General features: G+C 38.4%; 1 protein-coding gene across 7 annotated transcripts in view; it reads left to right on the top strand.

Moving 5' to 3' along the window:
* The window catches only part of gramd1ba (GRAM domain containing 1Ba), a 443148-nt gene that overhangs the window by 96208 nt on the left and 328273 nt on the right, over positions 1–18667 (top strand). The window contains exon 1 of one of the 7 annotated variants that reach the window (XM_063038606.1): positions 5270–5331. The exons of the other annotated variants lie outside the window; for them this stretch is intronic. Within the exon in view, the coding sequence (XP_062894676.1) occupies positions 5309–5331 (23 nt within the window). The 5' untranslated portion in view covers positions 5270–5308. Of the gene's footprint in view, positions 1–5269; positions 5332–18667 lie in introns of those variants that run through there. 7 annotated transcript variants of the gene reach the window in all.

Genomic DNA, 18667 nt, shown 5'->3' with positions numbered 1-18667 from the left:
GGAGGTCAGTCAACAGTGGGGTGCCTTAGGGATCTGTTCTGGGACCCTTGCTCTTTGTGATTTTTATAAATGACCTGGATGAGGAAGTGGAGGGATGGGTTAGTAAGTTTGCTGATGACACAAAGGTTGGAGGTGTTGTGGATAGTGTGGAGGGCTGTCAGCGGTTACAGCGGGAAACTGATAGGATGCAAAACTGGGTTGAGAAGTAGTAGATGGAGTTCAACCCAGGTAAGTGTGAAGTGGTTCATTTTGGTAGGCCAAATATGATGACAGAATATAGTATTAATGGTAAGACTCTTGGCAGTGTGGAGGATCAGAGGGATCTTGGGGTCCGAGTCCATAGGATACTCAAAGCAGCTGCGCAGGTTGACTCTGTGGTTAAGAAGGCGTACAGTGTATTGGCCTTCATCAATCATGGAATTGAATTTAGGAGCTGAGAGGTAATGTTGCAGCTATATAGGACCCTGGTCAGACCCCACTTGGAGTACTGTGCTCAGTTCTGGTCGCCTCACTACAGGAAGGATGTGAAAACCATAGAAAGGGTGCAGAGTTTGTTCAACTTCTCCTTCTAATTCATAGTCACTAATTGAAGTAGTATCCTGCTCAATCTCTTCTGCATCCTTTCCAGAGCCTCCAAATCTATTCTTCACTGACAACCAGAATTGTGCAGAATTTGCATCTTTCTCACTTCAGAGCAGAAAATCTAGAATAAATGGTCACTGCAATAATATGGGCATGTTGGTGACGCAAGATGTTCAAAGGTTCATTTATTATTGGAGTGTATAACTCTGAAATTCTTCAATTCTCCAGGTAGTCATGAAACCAAGAAAGAAAAGAAAGGCAGCACAATCATCAACCCCCAAATCCCACCTCCCTGCAAAAAAAATGAACAAAAATGGAACAGGCACATCAACACCCAAATCTTTCCCCCCACACAGAAAAATGAACAAAAATGGGGCAGGCGCATCGACCCCCTAAATCCCTCCTCCCGCAGAAAAAAATGAACAAAATAGATCAGGCACATCAACCCCCAAATCCCTCCTCCTGCATAAAAACTGAGCAAAACGAATCAGGCACATCAACCACCCCCCCCAAAAAAAATGAAAAGATCGGGCAAAAAAACCACAATATAAAAACTATAAGACTGAAAAATAGAGTCTCTAGTCCCAAGTTCCCATCCAAAGTGCAGCAAAAAGCTGGACAATACTCTCCGGGTCTGGGCGCAGCAGCAGGCTGTCCCATGTCCAGCATAGAACAACTGATTAAAAGAAGGCAGCTGGCGCTCAACTTCTGCACTTGCTTCGATGCTTCAGTCTCCCTCGTTACTTTAATCGGCGAGCAATGGGAGCTTTAATCGACAAAATGGAGCCAAACATCAGCTTGCGCCCCATCCTGCAGCCTGCCTGCTATGAGGTTCGCACATGCTGCCTCCCGTAATCCTCTCAGAGACTGCAGAGCGCTGGAACACCCATGCGATCTCCAAACTTCCGCATTCCCTCGCCACGAGGTTCGCTCACGCTGCGTTTGCCTCCTGGAATTCTCTTGGAGACTGCAGAACGCTGAAGCACCCAAATGATCTCCAAACAGCAAAACACAGCCTCCAACAGTTCCAGAATCACATTCAAGATGAGAATCAAACATAAAAGACATTAAAGAAATGAAAAACGTGGTTTCATGATCTACCCAGAAGATGTTGACCAAAGGAGTGTTGTACGCAGTCGCCATCTTGACTGGAAGGAAGATGTTAAACTGAGGCTGCCTTCCAGAATTGATTGGAAACATCAGATGGTTAGTAGGGAATTTTCTCAGCAAGTATTTAGCCATTAGCCTGAATCATTGGTTTATATCTTACAGTGGCTCTCACAGTAGAAAATATAGTGCCCACAATGATCAGATGATTTATTTGCAATGGTTTTCCCCTTTCTTAAAATCAGTTGTTGTCAGTCACCAGATTTAGATACTTTCTGCAGTGATTTGCACTGCAGTGATCTGCAGTGAAGAATTCTCACAAATTTCAAATTTCAAAAGAAAGTACATAATTTTTAACTGATATTTTAAGTATGCCCAGAAATGTGAAATATTTGAGCATGCACATAGGATTAGATAGAAGCTGAACTATTATAAGCTTTGCAGCATAAAAATGATTTTTCACTATATAGACACAAAGAAATTTGAACTAATAATTTCAGTAAGTAACAATTTACATATACTCAAAGACACGTAAACTTTAGTCTCAACACATTCTGGAAGTTGGTCATATTGGGAGTTCCCATGCCAAGGCAACTTGCACCTATGGGTTTAATAGGAATTAGGGAGCGGGAGCTTAGGGATGATGATTGAAGAGAATCAGAATTACATTTAATATCGCTGGCATATGTTAAATTTGTTAACTTTGTGGCAGCAGTACAATGCAATACATAATAGAGGAAAAAAACTGTCAATTACAATAAATATGCATACAGTTCCAAGAAAAGTTTGTGAACCCTTTGCAATTACATGGTTTTCTGCATTAATTACTCATAAAATGTGGTCTGATCTTCACCTAAGATGTTTCAATCACACACTCACTTTAATTGATACACAAGTAAAGCTTTGGCTTGCACCCTGTCTTGCAGCCTGCCCGCCAGGAGATTCACGCATGCTGCCTTCATCTTAGTATAGGAGGGAGATTGAAAATCTGGCTGAGTGATGCCATAACAATAGCTTTTTACTCAATGTCAGCAAGATCAAGGAGCTGATTATTGACTTCAGGAGGAGGAAAATAACGGTCTGTGAGCCAGTCCTCATCGGAGGATCAGAGGTGCAGAGAGTCAGCAACTACAAATTCCTATGTGTTATTATTTCAGAGGGCCTGTCCTGTGCCCAGCATGTAAGTGCAATTACAAAGGAAGCATGGAGTTTGTGAAAACTTGGCATGACATCTAAAACTTTGACAGACTTTTATAGATACGTGTTGAAGAGTATATTGACTGGCTGCAACACAGCCTGGTATGGAAACACCAATGCCCTTGAACGGAAAATATTACAATAAGTAGGATATGGCCCACCATTAAGCGCACAGAGCATTGTTCCAGGAATCCAGCATCCATCATCAGGGTTCCCCGTCACCCAGGTCATTCTTTCCTCTCACGACTGCTATCAGGAAGAAAGGTACAGGAGTCCCAGGACTCTCACTACCAGGTTCAGGAACAGTTGTTACCCCTCAACCATCAGGGTCTTGAACCAAAGGGGATAACTTCACTGAATTTCATTTGCCCCATTACTGAACTGTCCCCATAACCTATGGAGTCACTTTTAAGGACTCTTCATCTCATGTTCTCAATATTTGTTGCTTGCTTGTTATTATTTATTTTCTTGTATTTGCACAGTTTATTTTTGCACGTTGGTTGAATGCCCAGTTGGTGTGGACTTCCACTGAGTTTATTACTGTTATTATTTTATTATAGATTTATTGAGTGTGCTCGCAGGAAAATGAATATCAGGGTTCTATATGGTGACAAATGTGTACGTTGATGAGAATAATAAGCAATAAATATTCTCTCCCTCTCCCTTGCCTCCTCTCCCCCTCCCCTCCACTCCTCCCCCCTCCTCCTGTCACAGAAAGAACATACAACTGTACCAGCACTATCACCAGAAAGCACTAGAGATTAGGATTGAATCTGAGTCTTTGGATCTGTGAGATAGCAGTGTTTCTAATTGCACCACTGTACTGTTCACCTCAGTGAGGAAATCTTTTATTTTGTAGCTTCCTCTTGATGGCTTGGAATTCAATATGTGCAATGGTAGGACACACATACAGTCATTCTGTGCAACACCTGATATACCAGTGTAATGTTTCAATAATCAGTCGCAGCTTATTCACCTTACTAAAATAGGCCATGTTCCTGTTTATAAACCTGAGATGATCTGAAGTTTTGCTGTCAGTGTCTTAACTTGCTCCATTACTATTTAGCCTTGATGTCTATCCTTGCTGACCTAAATAAGAGTTTTTAAATTCTTATTTATGGCCTTGTACACCCTATCTTTGAAATCTAAGCATCCTGCTTATAGAGTCACTCTTCCAGTTCTGGTGTCCTCATCATCCATGAATGTAAATGCGGCACTAATGGCAGCTATAATTTCATATGTCAAACCCTAAACTCTGAAATTTGCATTAAATATTGGTAGCCCAGTATCTCTCTTTCCCCCTGAAGTTAATCTCTTAAAACCCACTGTTTTGATTGTGATTTAAAGTATTTGCTCCAATATGTGGTTTGGTGGTGACACTTCATTTGATGTTATTTCATTAAAATGACGTGGACATTTTTTAAAGTTTAAGTCATTATGTAAATACTAATTGTTATTAAAGTACACAATGGGCACCATGGTGGCATAGCAGCGTGACGCTAATACAGCTCGGGGCATTTCGGCGTTCAGTTCCGGTGCCGTCCGTAAGGAATTTGTATGTTCTCTCTGTGAGTGTGTGAGTTTCCTTCAGGTGCTTCAGTTTCCTCCCACAGTCTAAAGATGTACTGGTTAGTAGGTTAATTGGCTATTGTAAATTGTCCTGTGATTAGGCTAGTGTTAATAGATGGGTTGCTGGGTGGTATGGCTCATTGGGTCAGCAGGGCCTGTTTGGCACTGTATCTCTAAATAAATGGCAATGTACTGTACTGGAGGAATTGTTTATTGCTGCAATCTTCCAAGTAGCAGAATCAGTTTTTCACTGCAGGCTATTGTGAAAACTAGCCTTAAGAAAACAGCCGGTGTCAAAGAATCACCTCTTTTACAATTATTTACTTAGTTTTTTTTATTCTACTGTATTTGAAACTTGAGAAATATATTCTAAAGTAGAAGTCCATTGTTAATTAATGCTATCAAAAAGTGCACAGTAAATGCCATCATCTCTGAATTGTAATAATTTTACCACATGTTGTAAAGTGGTTGTGATTATTATAGAAGACACATGTTCAGAACCTGAAGTTTAACTTTTCAGAATCACATTCTCACTTTTGCAATTTTCACAGTATGTGCACAAAACATGATATTAATGGAAAATTATCCCTTCAACTATTAACTGTAACTTTACTTTCCCCCTTACCTTTGATCCCATAGACAGTTATAGATATAACAGGATTTAGCTGGTACAGTGCAATTTAAAGTCTGCATGACTAAGAGGAATGCGGGACTCTTGAATGCAGTTTTTAGATTTTAGTTAATAAGTAGTGCCTTACGGGTTTAATACTTAAGCCACTTTGGTCAGTTGTTCCAGTATTATAGTGCTATCTCATCTTGCTGGAACTCCCATACAGTAGGAAATGTGAAATTTATGTATGGTGTGACTGAATACAGGTAACAAAATTGTCATTGAAACTTCTACACCAGGAAAGATAAAACTACACATTTTCATTTCAACCTAGTCAAAGCTGTAATTGTGCTTTGGCTTTCTTAAATGGTTAATAGCTATGATCCTTTTGCTTGTTATTAGAACTTGTGGATGATAATTCAGAATAGGATGAATCTAATACTAGATAATACTAGAATTTTCTTTGAAACCTGCTTAGCTGCGGTTGATCCTTAATGTAAAATGTGAGTGTAAGTAAGAATTTAATATATATAATATATAAACGATTTTTTTGTTCAGACTGATGAGTCAAATTTCATGTTGTGCATACATACTTTACAAACATTTTTAAAGGAAAGTGTACGTACTTTCTTTATTTTGAAGATAAATTTAAGTATAATCTTGGATTATATGTCCCTAAAAAGATGAATTTGTTACCTTAATTGTTCTAAATATGTCTTGTGATGGCATTATTAAACAATTCAGAATTAATCAGCAGGTAAAGAAGTGTCCCTTTAATTAATGTGGTTTAGTAGCAATTTAATTGTTAGAAATTTGGGTATACAGTTTGGTAGCCAGTTATTTTGTTCAAATTTATATCTTTTGTCTTGTAGCGTACTGTTTTGGGTGTTTCAAGCAATGCGAATGTGCTGCTCTGTGTGTGTGAGCAAGCAAGAAAAAACAACCAGGTTTTAGCCATATGCTTTTTTTAGTTTTTTATTTCAAAGAAATACTTCATTCAGTAATGATAAATTTACTATAAAAAGCAACATTTTATGATAATTAAAGCTTATATTGATATGGATGCAAATCAAAACTCAATAATAATTTCTAGCACTGAAGTCATGGTGTCAAGTCACAGCAGATGTGATAGAGTTACTGCCTTAAAATCATTTGCCATTATTTGTTTGGAATATTCTATATGATGCTAGTTTTTAAATAAACGAATTTCATTTTATAGTGCTGTGGAATGGAGTGTGACAACATTGTGAAGGAGGTGCTGTGGGCCATGAAGTTATATTGTATAATATCTCTGATTCCTCAAGTTATTAACTTGTTTATCATTTAGTTATCTGGGATTGAAATGCAAAAATATTATTTCACAAAGATGTTATAGAAAATTTTGTAAAATAAGTGTCATTTGTCAACATATAAAATGGAAAAATAATTTGAAGGAAAGCAATTTTATAATGACAATTTTACTAAAATCAGAAGTAGAATAACATTGGGGAAATGAAGATTAATGTATGATCAGAAATTTTAAAATGAAAAGAACAAAATGCAAGTTCATTTGATTTGTCAGCATAATTCAATAATGTGAGTGAAGTCAAAATAAATCTGTGATTCCGAGACCTGAGAAGATACAAATGGATCCGTTGGAAAATGAGAAACTGGGTAGTTATGAAGACAGCATGTAACCAGAATGCAGAAACTTCTAGTTTTCTGGTACTTTGTTTATAAATTCATAAGGCAGAAGCTCAACTTTCAGATCATTGCCAATGAAGCTGTCCAGTCTCCCTCTGCCTCTATACAGAATATTTCCGGCCTCTGTTTGATGAATGGGCGTTGATTGACATTGCACCAGTTTTTCTCCCTTCCTTTTCAGGCATATTATTTCACTTAGGTGGATCGAATCACTCTCCAAAACTGCTGATACTGCTGTTTTGTTGCTGACTGCAGTTGTGCATTTCTTCCGTTACGAAATAGTGATAAAGAGTGAGGTGAAAATTTAATACACTATTTACTAACAGCAAGCCAACTTGAGTAATGGGATATCTTGAAACTCAACCTTAACACTTAATTTTCATGACTTAGTTCTCAACAAAATATCATGGGTCATCCCTTGTCCTAATCATAATTCTGAGTAAAGTATAGCTACAATACCCCAATGTTACTTTTATTTATTTGTTCTAATTCTGATGTGTCTTCCTTATATATTATATACCTTCCCAACAAATGCCAAACAGAATTCTCTGCAGCTGTGTTAACAGCATTCCAGTGATGTGTAAAATAAAGGCTGCATTTACACTTAAAACATTTTCCCTCAGAGATTACAGTGAAGTGTCATGCCATAAAGAGGTTGCAGTTTCTCTTAAAGACTGTAAGGAATGTTTGTTTAATCTGTCGTCTTTCACGAACAATTTAACTTGTAAATGCAAAGATTAAATTTCCTAGATGAAAGCATGAATAAATGGTTCAGAATATGTGGCTCTTAATTTCCTCGGCCATAATTACTGACAAAATAGTCATATCTGTTCTCATTTTCTGGTCTGTCACAAGACCATTCTGGGTGTGCACTTGAAAGTTGTTGCAAACAGGTATTACAGGGATCTCAGTGGATATATAAAAATGAATTTAAAATAACTGTGTAGATTGAATGGCATGATAGAAGAAATGTGTTGTTTCTGTTACAACTCGGAATTAATAATGTTCTTTGGTTAGAATCCATATTCTTAACAAGAACTGTAATTTGATTAATATTTTAAAAAGGCAGTTAGTTGACTAAACCTAATAGATCAACAGCAAAATGTATTTCAATGCAAGGAAGAGTTTCTGTTCTAATGTGATTTAACCTTAAACAAACATTAAGTACACTTCTGTATTTTTGTGGAGGCTAAATTTTAATCCAGTTTGCACAATGAAAGCATACAAATAAGAGACTTTAATGAGACTGATGCAGATGAACAATGATTAAGCAAAATCACCTTCCTTGCAACAAAAATGTTCTATTTACCAGTGAAAGATCATCATTAATGATTTAGAAATGATTCTAGTTTCAAATTACATTTCCCAGCATGTATACCTGTCCTACCAGCTAAAGTCATTTTCTGAAATTGTTTGTTATAAGACTGTCTAATTGAAGATCTCCTTTGATTAATATTAGAAGTATCTAAAGGATGACATGTGTGAAACATTTTTATAATCTCATAAGTATCCAGATGCACTACTTTGTAGTCACAGTGAAGTTATTTTTGCAAATTTTGTATTAATCTTAAAAGATTCTTTGATGTTAGCTTTTGATAACTATTATTGCCTTGAAATTTGGCCATATAGGATTTTTTAAAGAACTTAAGAAAATGAGAAATAGAAAGAGTTGGATTTGAAGTCCTTTAATCCTGATCTTTTCAATAAGATTGAGGCAGAGCTGATCATTGTCCTCAAACCCATTTTCCTTCCTGATAAGTATAGAGCTGCAGAATGGTTAAGTTATGAGGCTGAGAAATAGTCATAGAAGTCATAGAATCATAGAAAAGTACAGCACACAAACAGGCCCTGAAGCCCATCTAATCTGTGCAGAACCATTTAAACTGCCTTCTCCCATCGACCTGCACTGGGCCCATAGCCCTCCATACCCCTACCATCCATGTACCCCTCATAATCTTGTATACCTCTATCAAATCTCTTCTCAATCTTCTATGTTCCAAGGAATGAAGTCCAAACTTATTCAATCTTTCCTTATAACACAGGTCCTACATACCCGACAACATCCTTGTAAATGTTCAGTATACTCTTCAACCTTATTTATACCTTTCTGTAGGTCGGTGACCAAAACTGCACACATCATCATCATCATCATCATCATCATCAGGTGCCGTGCCCAGTTTGAACTTTGACTGCCATGGCCCACACACTCCTGTTTTGGGTCAAGTGGATCAATTCATTGGTATTCATTTCCAGTTCTCTGGCTGCTGTCTCCATCATCATTTGTCTTTGCCTTCCTCTTGTTTTCTTCCCTTCAATCTTTCCCATAATTGCCGTGCATTCCAACTCCTCTTTCCTAATCACACATCCAATGAAGTTGCGTTGCCTTTTCGTGATCTCATACATTATTTCTCTTTTTGTGCTTGCTCTGTTCATGACATCCTCATTGAATATTCGTTTCGTCCATGTTGTTCTTTGCATCCTCCTCAAAAACCACATCTCTGCTGCTTCAATTCGTTTCCTCATGTTACTAGATATTGTCCAACATTCTGAGCCATATAACGTAACTGGATAAACGTAACATTTCAGTACTCTGAGGCGGGTTGTCATGCTTAGTTTAGTGTTGGTCAGTAAAGGTGTCTTTTGCCATCGCTATTCTTCTTTTGATGTCCATGTCACACCTGCCATCTGATGTCACCCAGCTTCCTAAGTAGCAAAAGTTCTGTACTTGTTTTATGTCGTCCCTGATTATTTTCAGCCTGCAGATAGGATTTTCCTTCTTTTTGGATATCACCATACATTCTGTCTTTTTGCAATTGATAGATAGACCCATTTTTGCACTTTCTTCAGGAACTATATCAATTGGGTTTTGTAGTTCTTCCTCCGTACTTGCAATTAACACAGTATCATCCGCATATCTGAAATTATTGATGTTTTCACCGCCAACTTTGATTCCCAAGACGTCTCTTATTTTTTATAATATTGTTTCACTGTACATATTAAACAAATCAGGAGAGCAAACACGCTCTTGTCTAACGCCTCTCTTGATTTTCGTAAACTGACTCACTTCTCCATCTATTCTTACAGCGGCAGTTTGTCCCCAGTACAGATTTCTGATTAGGCGGAGGACTTTCAAATCTAGATCTAGAGTTTCCTGTAATTTTTTTTATTTCCTGTCATAAAAACTGCACACAGTACTCCAAATTAGGCCTCACCAAGGTCTTATACAAATTCAACATAACGTCGCTCTCCTATACTCAATACTTTGATTTATAAATGTTGGAATACGGAATATTGTTCTGGGATAGATGATTGCATTGGAAAAGTCAGAGGAGATTTACCAGGACATTGCTCGGGATGGAATCAGTAATGAAGAAATACTGGATAGACTGGGTTTAGTTTGCTTAGAGTGAAAGCTGAGAGGGACGTAATATATACAACATTATATGGGATATAGATGGGGTGGATAGTGAAAAACTTCTCCCCATATTGGAAATATCTAAAATCAGAGGGCAAGAATTTAAGGAGGCTAGTAGGAGAATTATAGGAGATCTTGGGAATTTTTGTTTTTTTACTGAGAGAGTGAAGCGCACTTGCTCAGATTATGATGAAGAAAGGTACTTTTATAACATTTAAAAATGTCTGGACAAGCATTTAGGTTGCCAAGAAATAGACATGGTAAATGTGATTTGTATAAATTATCAACATGGACATGTTTCTGTGCTGTATCGCTACATAACTTTAAAAACTGAAATCTTGGAACTACTCAGCAGGCCAGGAAGCATTTGTGCAGAGAAAAGTGGTGTTAGCATTCTTGACCAATGACCTCTCATCAGATTGAATATACATAAGTTACAAATCAGGATGTTTTGAGTAGCAGAGGAGGAAAAGGTGTGAAGAGAACAGATTTGTTCTTCCCAATGTGCATGATAGGAACCTAGCAGTTTCAGTGGTTGTTTTGCTGACCACCCCTGCACAGATTGCAAGGGAGACCCTGAGCTTCCAGTTGTTGATCTCGTTTTTTCTTTCTTTCTTCAATTTCCGTTGTGATATTTCTGTTTTTGACCTCTTATTACATTTCAATGAAGCTTAATGTAAACTTGAGGAATAGCACCTCATCTTCCAATAATAGCATATGATAGCTCTTAGGATTCAGTAGGACTTTCTGATCATTATTAGAACTTGCCAGTTTTGTTGAAATGTCATCAAGCTGTGTTGTTAAGTTTTCACTCTTCACAGAAGCTACCTAACCAGTTGGTATTTCCAATATGACCTTTAATTTCAGATTTCTAGCAATTGCACTACTTGTATTTCATAGTTGCAGCAGCATTGATTTCTGTTTTCTTTCGTGTGCTCATCATCTCCTTGTATCCTCTGTCAGATCAGCTGATTAACAAGCCTTCACCATCCTGTCTCTGTATCTACATCATTTGTGTTAATCAGTTTCTCTTTGTCTCCACTCTTTCACAGACATAACCCTCACCCCATCCACCCATCACCTTAACAGGAATAGAGTTCCCTTTATCCTTACCTAGCACCCCATGAACTTCCGCGTCCAGCTCATCATTCTCTTCAACTTCTGCCATCTTCAACTGGATCTTACTGCCAAGCACATCTTTACATTTCTCCCCCTCCCCCTTTTCTCCTTCTCCATGCCCCATTCTGGCCTTCCTCTTACCCATTCTCTTCTTCTCACCTGCCTTTCATCCTGTTCTAGTGTCCCTCCTCCCTCCCTCTCTCCCATGGTCAACTCTCCTCTCCTATCAGATTCCTTCTCCTTCAGCCCTTTATCTTTACCAACTACTGTATCATCTCCCTGCTTCTCACTTCATCCTCCCTCCCCCACCCACCTATCCCTCTCCCTTACCTGGCTTTACCTATCGTTTTTCAACATACTCCTTCCCTTCCCCCTGCTTCATATTCTGGCTTTTTCCCCTTTCCTTTCCAGTCCTGATGCAGGGTCGGTGCAAAATGTTGATTTTTTATTACTCTCCTTAGGTGCTGCTTGACCTGTTGAGTTCCTGCAGCATTTTGTCTGTGTTACTCTGGATTTACAGCATCTGCAGAATCTCTTATGTTTATAAAATTGATTCAATTTTTCTTTCCATAGATGCTTCATGATCTGAATATTTCCAGCATTTTCTCTTTTTATTAAGTTTCCTAGCATCCTCAGTTTTTAATTTTACTTTTGCTTGCTTTTCCATTCATCTAGAGCAGATTCAAGTCCCACTATAGCATTTGGGGAATTTGAATTCAAGTAATTAAATGCAACTAGAATTTTAACAGCTGAAGTTACTTGCAATAATAGTAACAGTGAAATTAATGGTTCGTTGTAAACACACTTAAGGTTCATTGATGTATTCCAAGGGAGGAAATCTGCTATGTTTATCTTGTTTGCCCTATTTTTGACTCTGACTCCCCCCACCCCCAATGTGGTTGACTAAGTGTTCCTTAGTCTCGAAGCTATCCAGGCATGGTTGATAAATGCCTATCAGCCCGGGGATATCCACGTCTGTGGATGAATAAATAAATATAAACCTTTCTTGATTTTTCTCTCATGTAGTGTCTCAGAGTGCCTTAGTAATGTTAATGGTGAGATCCTCAACGTGCAGTTCCAATGACTGCACTGCTTGGTGCTCGATAGTGTGCAAAATGAGGGTTTGATACTTCAATTTCCTTCCTTGTCTTATCATCAGGCAGTCTCAGCTTTTGTTTAGAGCTCTCCAGCAGGATGAGTAGACACTGCAACTAGAGAACCATTTGATAGCAAATGTCAGAGGAGGAGAATGGTGGCAGATGGTGGTGAAGAAAGGACCTCTCTGAATATATTGATTGGGGCCAACTGATTGCTCCAAGCTTTTCTGCAGAGCCCCATTCCAGCAATTTATGCCCAAACCGGAAAAAAAAAGGGGAGAAGGAGGATCTGGTCCTATGCCAGGAGGCTAGTGAGACTCCAATGCACACTTCATCTGCAGCAGGCCTCAACCAGAGGCATTTTTGAAAGCCGCAAACATGTGCAATTAAACTTGCAAAAAGGTGATCGTGATAGCTGACCAGCTTCCAGTGAAGGACAGAAGATTTCGTTGGCTCTTACACAATGAAGAAGTTAATTTTTAACTTAAAATATTCTCTACACCTCCAAGCCAAAAAACCTGAGTAAGAATGAACCACCATGATAGCTTCAGTGGTATCTCTGGTCATGAAGATTATTCAGCATATCCAGAGGAATCCTACGGTGCATTTACATGGTTTCATGTCACAAGAAGTGCTCTGTTTGAAGTCTCCACACTGACATGGGAGTACCATCCATGCACTTTGTGGAGCCCTTTGACTATATTTGCGGGCTGTTTTGGAAATGTTGGGTATTGTGTAGAACTGAATAATGTGCCATTACGTTTTTAAAGTGTGGAAAAAAAACCAAAAGAACAAAAAAATAAAGGGTAATATGTGAATGACATATGTCATTATGTCACCACATCATAAGTGCACGCCTTGCTGAAGTAAAACAAAATTAAGACGTGCATCTCTTGGCTCCGTGTTTTTCTTTGAATTAGTTTTATGTTTTGGAGTTACAAAACATAACAGTGGTGACAAGAAAGTTTTAAATGATCCAGAGACGACTATCTATCTGTTGAAGCACATTGAGGTGTTTAAGTTTTTTTAAAAAGTGCAACAAGACAACCAAGTGCAACAAGACAGCCAAGGTGTGAAAACAGAAAAACTCATGGGTTCATAAACAGTGAATACCGGGTGAAAATAATTATAATTTTTATTTTTTTAAAAAGCAGAAATGGCTAGCTACATCGGAAAGATAAGACATATTCAATTGCCCAAAAGTTAACTGGATATTGTGTACTGAGTGATTTGAGCAGTGTTTTGAAGCAAATTAAATAGCCAGTGAAAAGCGAGTGCCAGTTTTGCTGAGTGCAATGGGTGGAAAAGCATATAGTTTGCTTCAAAGTTTAACTGCTCGAACTAAAGCAGGTGAAATTAACTTTGCTGTTATCGTGAAAGTAATGTGGGAACATTTAAAACCGAAACCATTGTTGATTGCAGAATGCTTTGTTTCATAAGTGGTATCAAAAGGAAGGGGGGTCCATTTCAACATATGTGGCTGAATTGAAGAGATTATCTGAGCATTGTCGGTTCGATAATGGGCTAAATGATGCTATGAGAGATTATTTAGTTTATTGAATCCTACAAGAAAGCATTCAAAAACTGCTCTTAACTGAAGCACAATGCCCATTTAAAAGAGCATTTGAAATCGATGTATTAATGGAAACTGCAGTCAGAGACGCAATTGAGTTGCAGTCAGGAATTATTGTGAGCGTGAACTAAATTGAAATGACTGAACAGAAACTTGCCTGCCCAAACAAATTATGTTACTGTTGTAAGAGGTGCTCACATACACTAGAACACTGTAGGTTTAAAGGTGAAACTTGCAGAAAATGCAACAAAGTAGAACACATGCAAAGTATATCGGACAGACAAAAGCAAAATGGACTGCGCAGGGAAGAGATAAAGATAAAAAGTCAAGTTGCAGTTTCAAAAGAGCATCAAAAATCTGATAATGATGAGAATGACTCAGGACTGAGTAGCCTTGAGATTTACATGTGAAAAATAACAGGAGATGAGCAATATTGTGTACACCAAAAGTGAACAGCAAATTAATTAAAATGGAATTGGAGCAACACACATCAAAGTTGCTGGTGAACGCAGCAGGCCAAGCAGCATCTATAGGAAGAGGCGCAGTCGACGTTTCAGGCCGAGACCCTTCGTCAGGACTGATTTGGATACTGGCTTGGCTGTTTCAGTCATTCCATAAAATTAGTTTGAACAGCATTACAACTAAACTGAAGTCTGAAGTTTTCCAGCTATTAACTTGTACTGGCGAAAAAATAACTCTTATGGAACTGACATTTGTAACAGTGAAATACAATAACCAACAAGCCACATTGCATTTGTTTTTGGTAAACACAGGAGGGCCAGCATTGGGGGGGGGTGTGATTGGCTGAGATAACTACAGCTTGATTGGAGATCCATTCACCATTTGTACGCCATGTCCCCTGCAATAGTCATCTGAAAATGAATTAAGAAATGTATTGGAGATGCCACAGCAGTGTTCAGCGATGGTATTTGAAATTATGGCATTTGAAAACTCAAATATATCAAGGGTAAAATGCGGTTAAGTGAAAATGCCACATGTAAGTTTTACAAAGCTGGTCCAATTCCTTACACCATCTGTGATAAAGTAGCCAATGAGGTAGATCGCATGGAGGCTGAAGGAATTCTTCAGTGGAGACCATGGGCAACACAGTGGTCCCAGTAGCCAAGAAGAATGACTCTGACAGGATCTGTAGTGATTTTAAGGTCATCATCAACCCAGTACTGAAAGTAGATCACTGCCCTCTGCCGAGGGTAGAGGATATATTTGTCCCCTTTCTGAAGAGAAACACTTCAACAAAGTGCCCTTAGCTGAGGCTTACCTTTAGACAGAGATGGAATAAGGGTCCAAAGTGTATCTCACCATAAACACTTGAAAAGTGCTTTATCGCTAAATGGGCTCATTTTTGGAGTAGCGTCTGCACCTACACTTTGGCAGAAAGCTGTAGATCTGGTGCTGCAAGGCTGCCCAGACACTAGGTGATGACATCATTGTTATCTGTAAGAATGTCAAGGAACATCTCCAAAGTCTCAAGATAATGTTTAAAAGATTAGAAGATTTTGGGCTCAGAGCACGACGCATCAAGTGTGAATTCTTTAAACCACACATCACTTACTGAGGTCACACCATTGTCGCACAAGGTTTAAATATATGTGCTGAGAAAATTCAAGCAGTTGTGGATGCCCCACGGGCAAAGGACATATCACAGTTGTCCTTTTTAGGATTTGTCAATTACTATAACAGGATCCTGCTAAACATAGCTACTGTGCTCTACCCCTTGGACTCATTACTAACAGATCAGGATGAAATGGCAATGGACAAAGCAGCGTGACGTGGCTTTCCCAAAGGTAAAGGAAATGAAGTCAGACACTGCACTCACACATTATCCTCATCATGCACTGAAGTTTGCCTGTAATGCCTTGCCTTATGGTATAGGTGCAGTCATATCACATGTGAATGAATGAACACCCCATAGCCTTTCATCATGTTCACTTACCACTGCAGAGAAAAATTATACAAAGATTGACTGAGAGGCCTTGAGTGTGCCTTGAAGTGTAAAATGTTTCAATACCTGTATGGGAGAGAGTTTACCCTCATTACTGATAGTCAACCACTAGTGTCCATTTTCAAACCACAGAACGATGCTCCACTAACAGCAGCAGCACAAATGCAGGGATGGGCTCTTTTTCTTGGAGGACACAATTAGAAGATTGAATTCAAGAGGACAACTAATCATGGAAATGCTTGATGGACTTAACCTTAGAAAAGGAAATGCCTGAATAATTTACAAAAGAGGGCACTCCTCTTAACCTATTCTCTCTAAAGCAAACCAAAAGTCTCCCTTTTATGGCAAAGATGATCCAAAGGGAAACCAGAAAATACCCCACACTCTGCAGGTCTACATGGTTACCTAAAATGGCTGGAATGAGTAGCAGAAATTCCAGCTCCCCCATTTTTACCAGTGCCGGGATGAACTTGCCCTTGATGGGGGTTGTCTTATGTGGGGATTGAGAGGTGTTGTACCATCTAAGCTGAGAGCTAAAGTGTTGGATGAGCTACATGCCAGTCATCGAGACGATGTCAAAATGAAAGTGTTGGCTCAAAACTTTATCTGGTGACCTGGGATAGATCAACAGATTGAGCAGCTTTCCATGCACTGTCTGGAATGCCAACATGTCCAGAAGATGCCAAGAGCATCTCAGAGAAAGGAGAAGAAAGCTGTTCAGAGCTGTCAGAATCGTTTCCTGCAGTCCCATAGTCAACTCCTGAAACCACCACAGAGGAGAACCCAGAACCTGAGATAGTTTCAAAGCTACAAGTCTTACATGTCAAGCAGAGTGACCCCCTTCACCCCCTCCCTTGTCAGAAAAGATGTTATTCCACAAGACTAAGAGATCCTCCACAATGATTAAATCTTTAGGTCTGAATGAGACAGTTTAAAATTTACTATGCTGTGGATGTCTATGCAGTAGTTGTACGGTAGCTGTGAGATGCATTCTATATTGAGTTGGAGTTTATAGCTAAGCAGCGAGGAGTGTTGTGTATTGAATATTTCAGTAACATTTGAGTAACGTTGTAAATATATTGTTTGGTTAAGCATTCTTCATTGTTACATAATGCATTATGGGTTATATGTAGAAGTACCTGAATGGAATACATCATTACACCACCACATCATAAGTGCATATCTCACTAAAGTAAAACAAAACTAAGACACACGTGCCCCTGGCATTTTTCTTTCATTTAGTTCTATGTTTTGGAATTATAAATTATAACAGAAGACCTATTAACTGTATGCTTTGGATGTATAGGTGATTTTTTTGTGATTTCAGCTCCACATTGAGAATGAACAGTTAACTGTAAATGGTGTGCTAACAGATGCATATACACGTTCCTGACTATTCAGTTGCTTCAAGTTTCTACCATAGTGGTGTTGTATCAGTGTATCTTGGACTTCATTCCATTGTTATCTGCCTGACTTTCCAAGAAAGTCTTTTAAGCATCAGCACAAGGCAAGAACTTGAAGCATGCACTTCCTCTGAAGAGTTTGTCCCTGAAAGTATAAAAGAAAAGTTGGATTTGGCTGACCCAGATAAGAATATGGTGTGCATAATGGGTAACATTGAAGCTCCCCTGATGCTGGTAAACTTCCACATATCTGTCAGTAAATTCACTTTACCTACTCAGCAGTTTTGTCATGTTGTTGAATCATAAATAGTGTCATGAATTTGATTTTGGCAGTGTATTTGCCTTTCAACATGTACAATAAAACATGAAAAATGAAATACTCATATTTCTATTTTCTGAATTAAATTATTGTTTGTGAATATTTAACTTCTGCTCCCAGTTGATGTCAAGTGTCTTTTGCAATGTCATTCACGAAAGCATAAATGTCAAAAATGGAGTTTTAATTTGAGGACTATGAAAAAAATGAATTAACTGGTGGTTATGTTAACACCCATCCTGCACTCACTTTCCTAAGAGAGCTGATAATAAATCGAGAGCTTCAGGTTCCAGTGCTTCAGATAACAATGAGTGACCTTTGGATACTCAACTCCAGTGGACCAAACTGTTTACAGTATATCTAAAGCAGATAAAAAGCAGTAAATCTGCTTTTGTAACTTAACTCTTATGCAGCTGAAATGATGAAAGTGCATAGTGTGTAGAATAGGACACTTGTTATGTAATTAACTCAAATTATTTGGAATTTGGTTGTGATAAATACTGTTTTTGTTGATATAAGTTAACTAATGCTTTAAGTCAGGCTTGCAGAAAGTATTCATGAATCATGGAAAAACGGTTTGTTTTAACACTGAATCTTTAACCACCATCAAGGCTTTCTGTTGTTTATTCTCATAGACTCTTTTGTTTCTTCAGTAACTTAAAATTCTGTAGTTCTTTCAGAATTTTGGCAAATATTCTGGCACAGGCTAATGCATTCCTTTGGGGGGGGGGGAGGAGCAATGGAAAGTGCTATCAGAGTTTTCATTGTATGTATCTAATGCATCCAAAAATGATTGTAGACAGCTTGCAGCTATTTTTCATATGAAAATTAACTTTGCAACAAGTATTTTAACTCCAACTCTGTGCACTCTTTAGCAACTAGGAGTATATTTTCCAGCTTTTCTGCTGAGAAAAACAACCTTCCAATTTGCATGTCGGGTAACAGCAAGGTTGCTGGATCTCAAGAGAAATTGGACAAGTGCTGTTTCATATTTATTGTGGGATGCAATACTTGAGGTCACTGCTCCCGCTGA

This window comes from Mobula hypostoma, chromosome X2, assembly GCF_963921235.1.
Source record: "Mobula hypostoma chromosome X2, sMobHyp1.1, whole genome shotgun sequence".
In the NCBI taxonomy this organism is placed as follows: domain Eukaryota; kingdom Metazoa; phylum Chordata; class Chondrichthyes; order Myliobatiformes; family Myliobatidae; genus Mobula; species Mobula hypostoma.
This window is presented reverse-complemented; position numbering and strand designations above follow the sequence as displayed.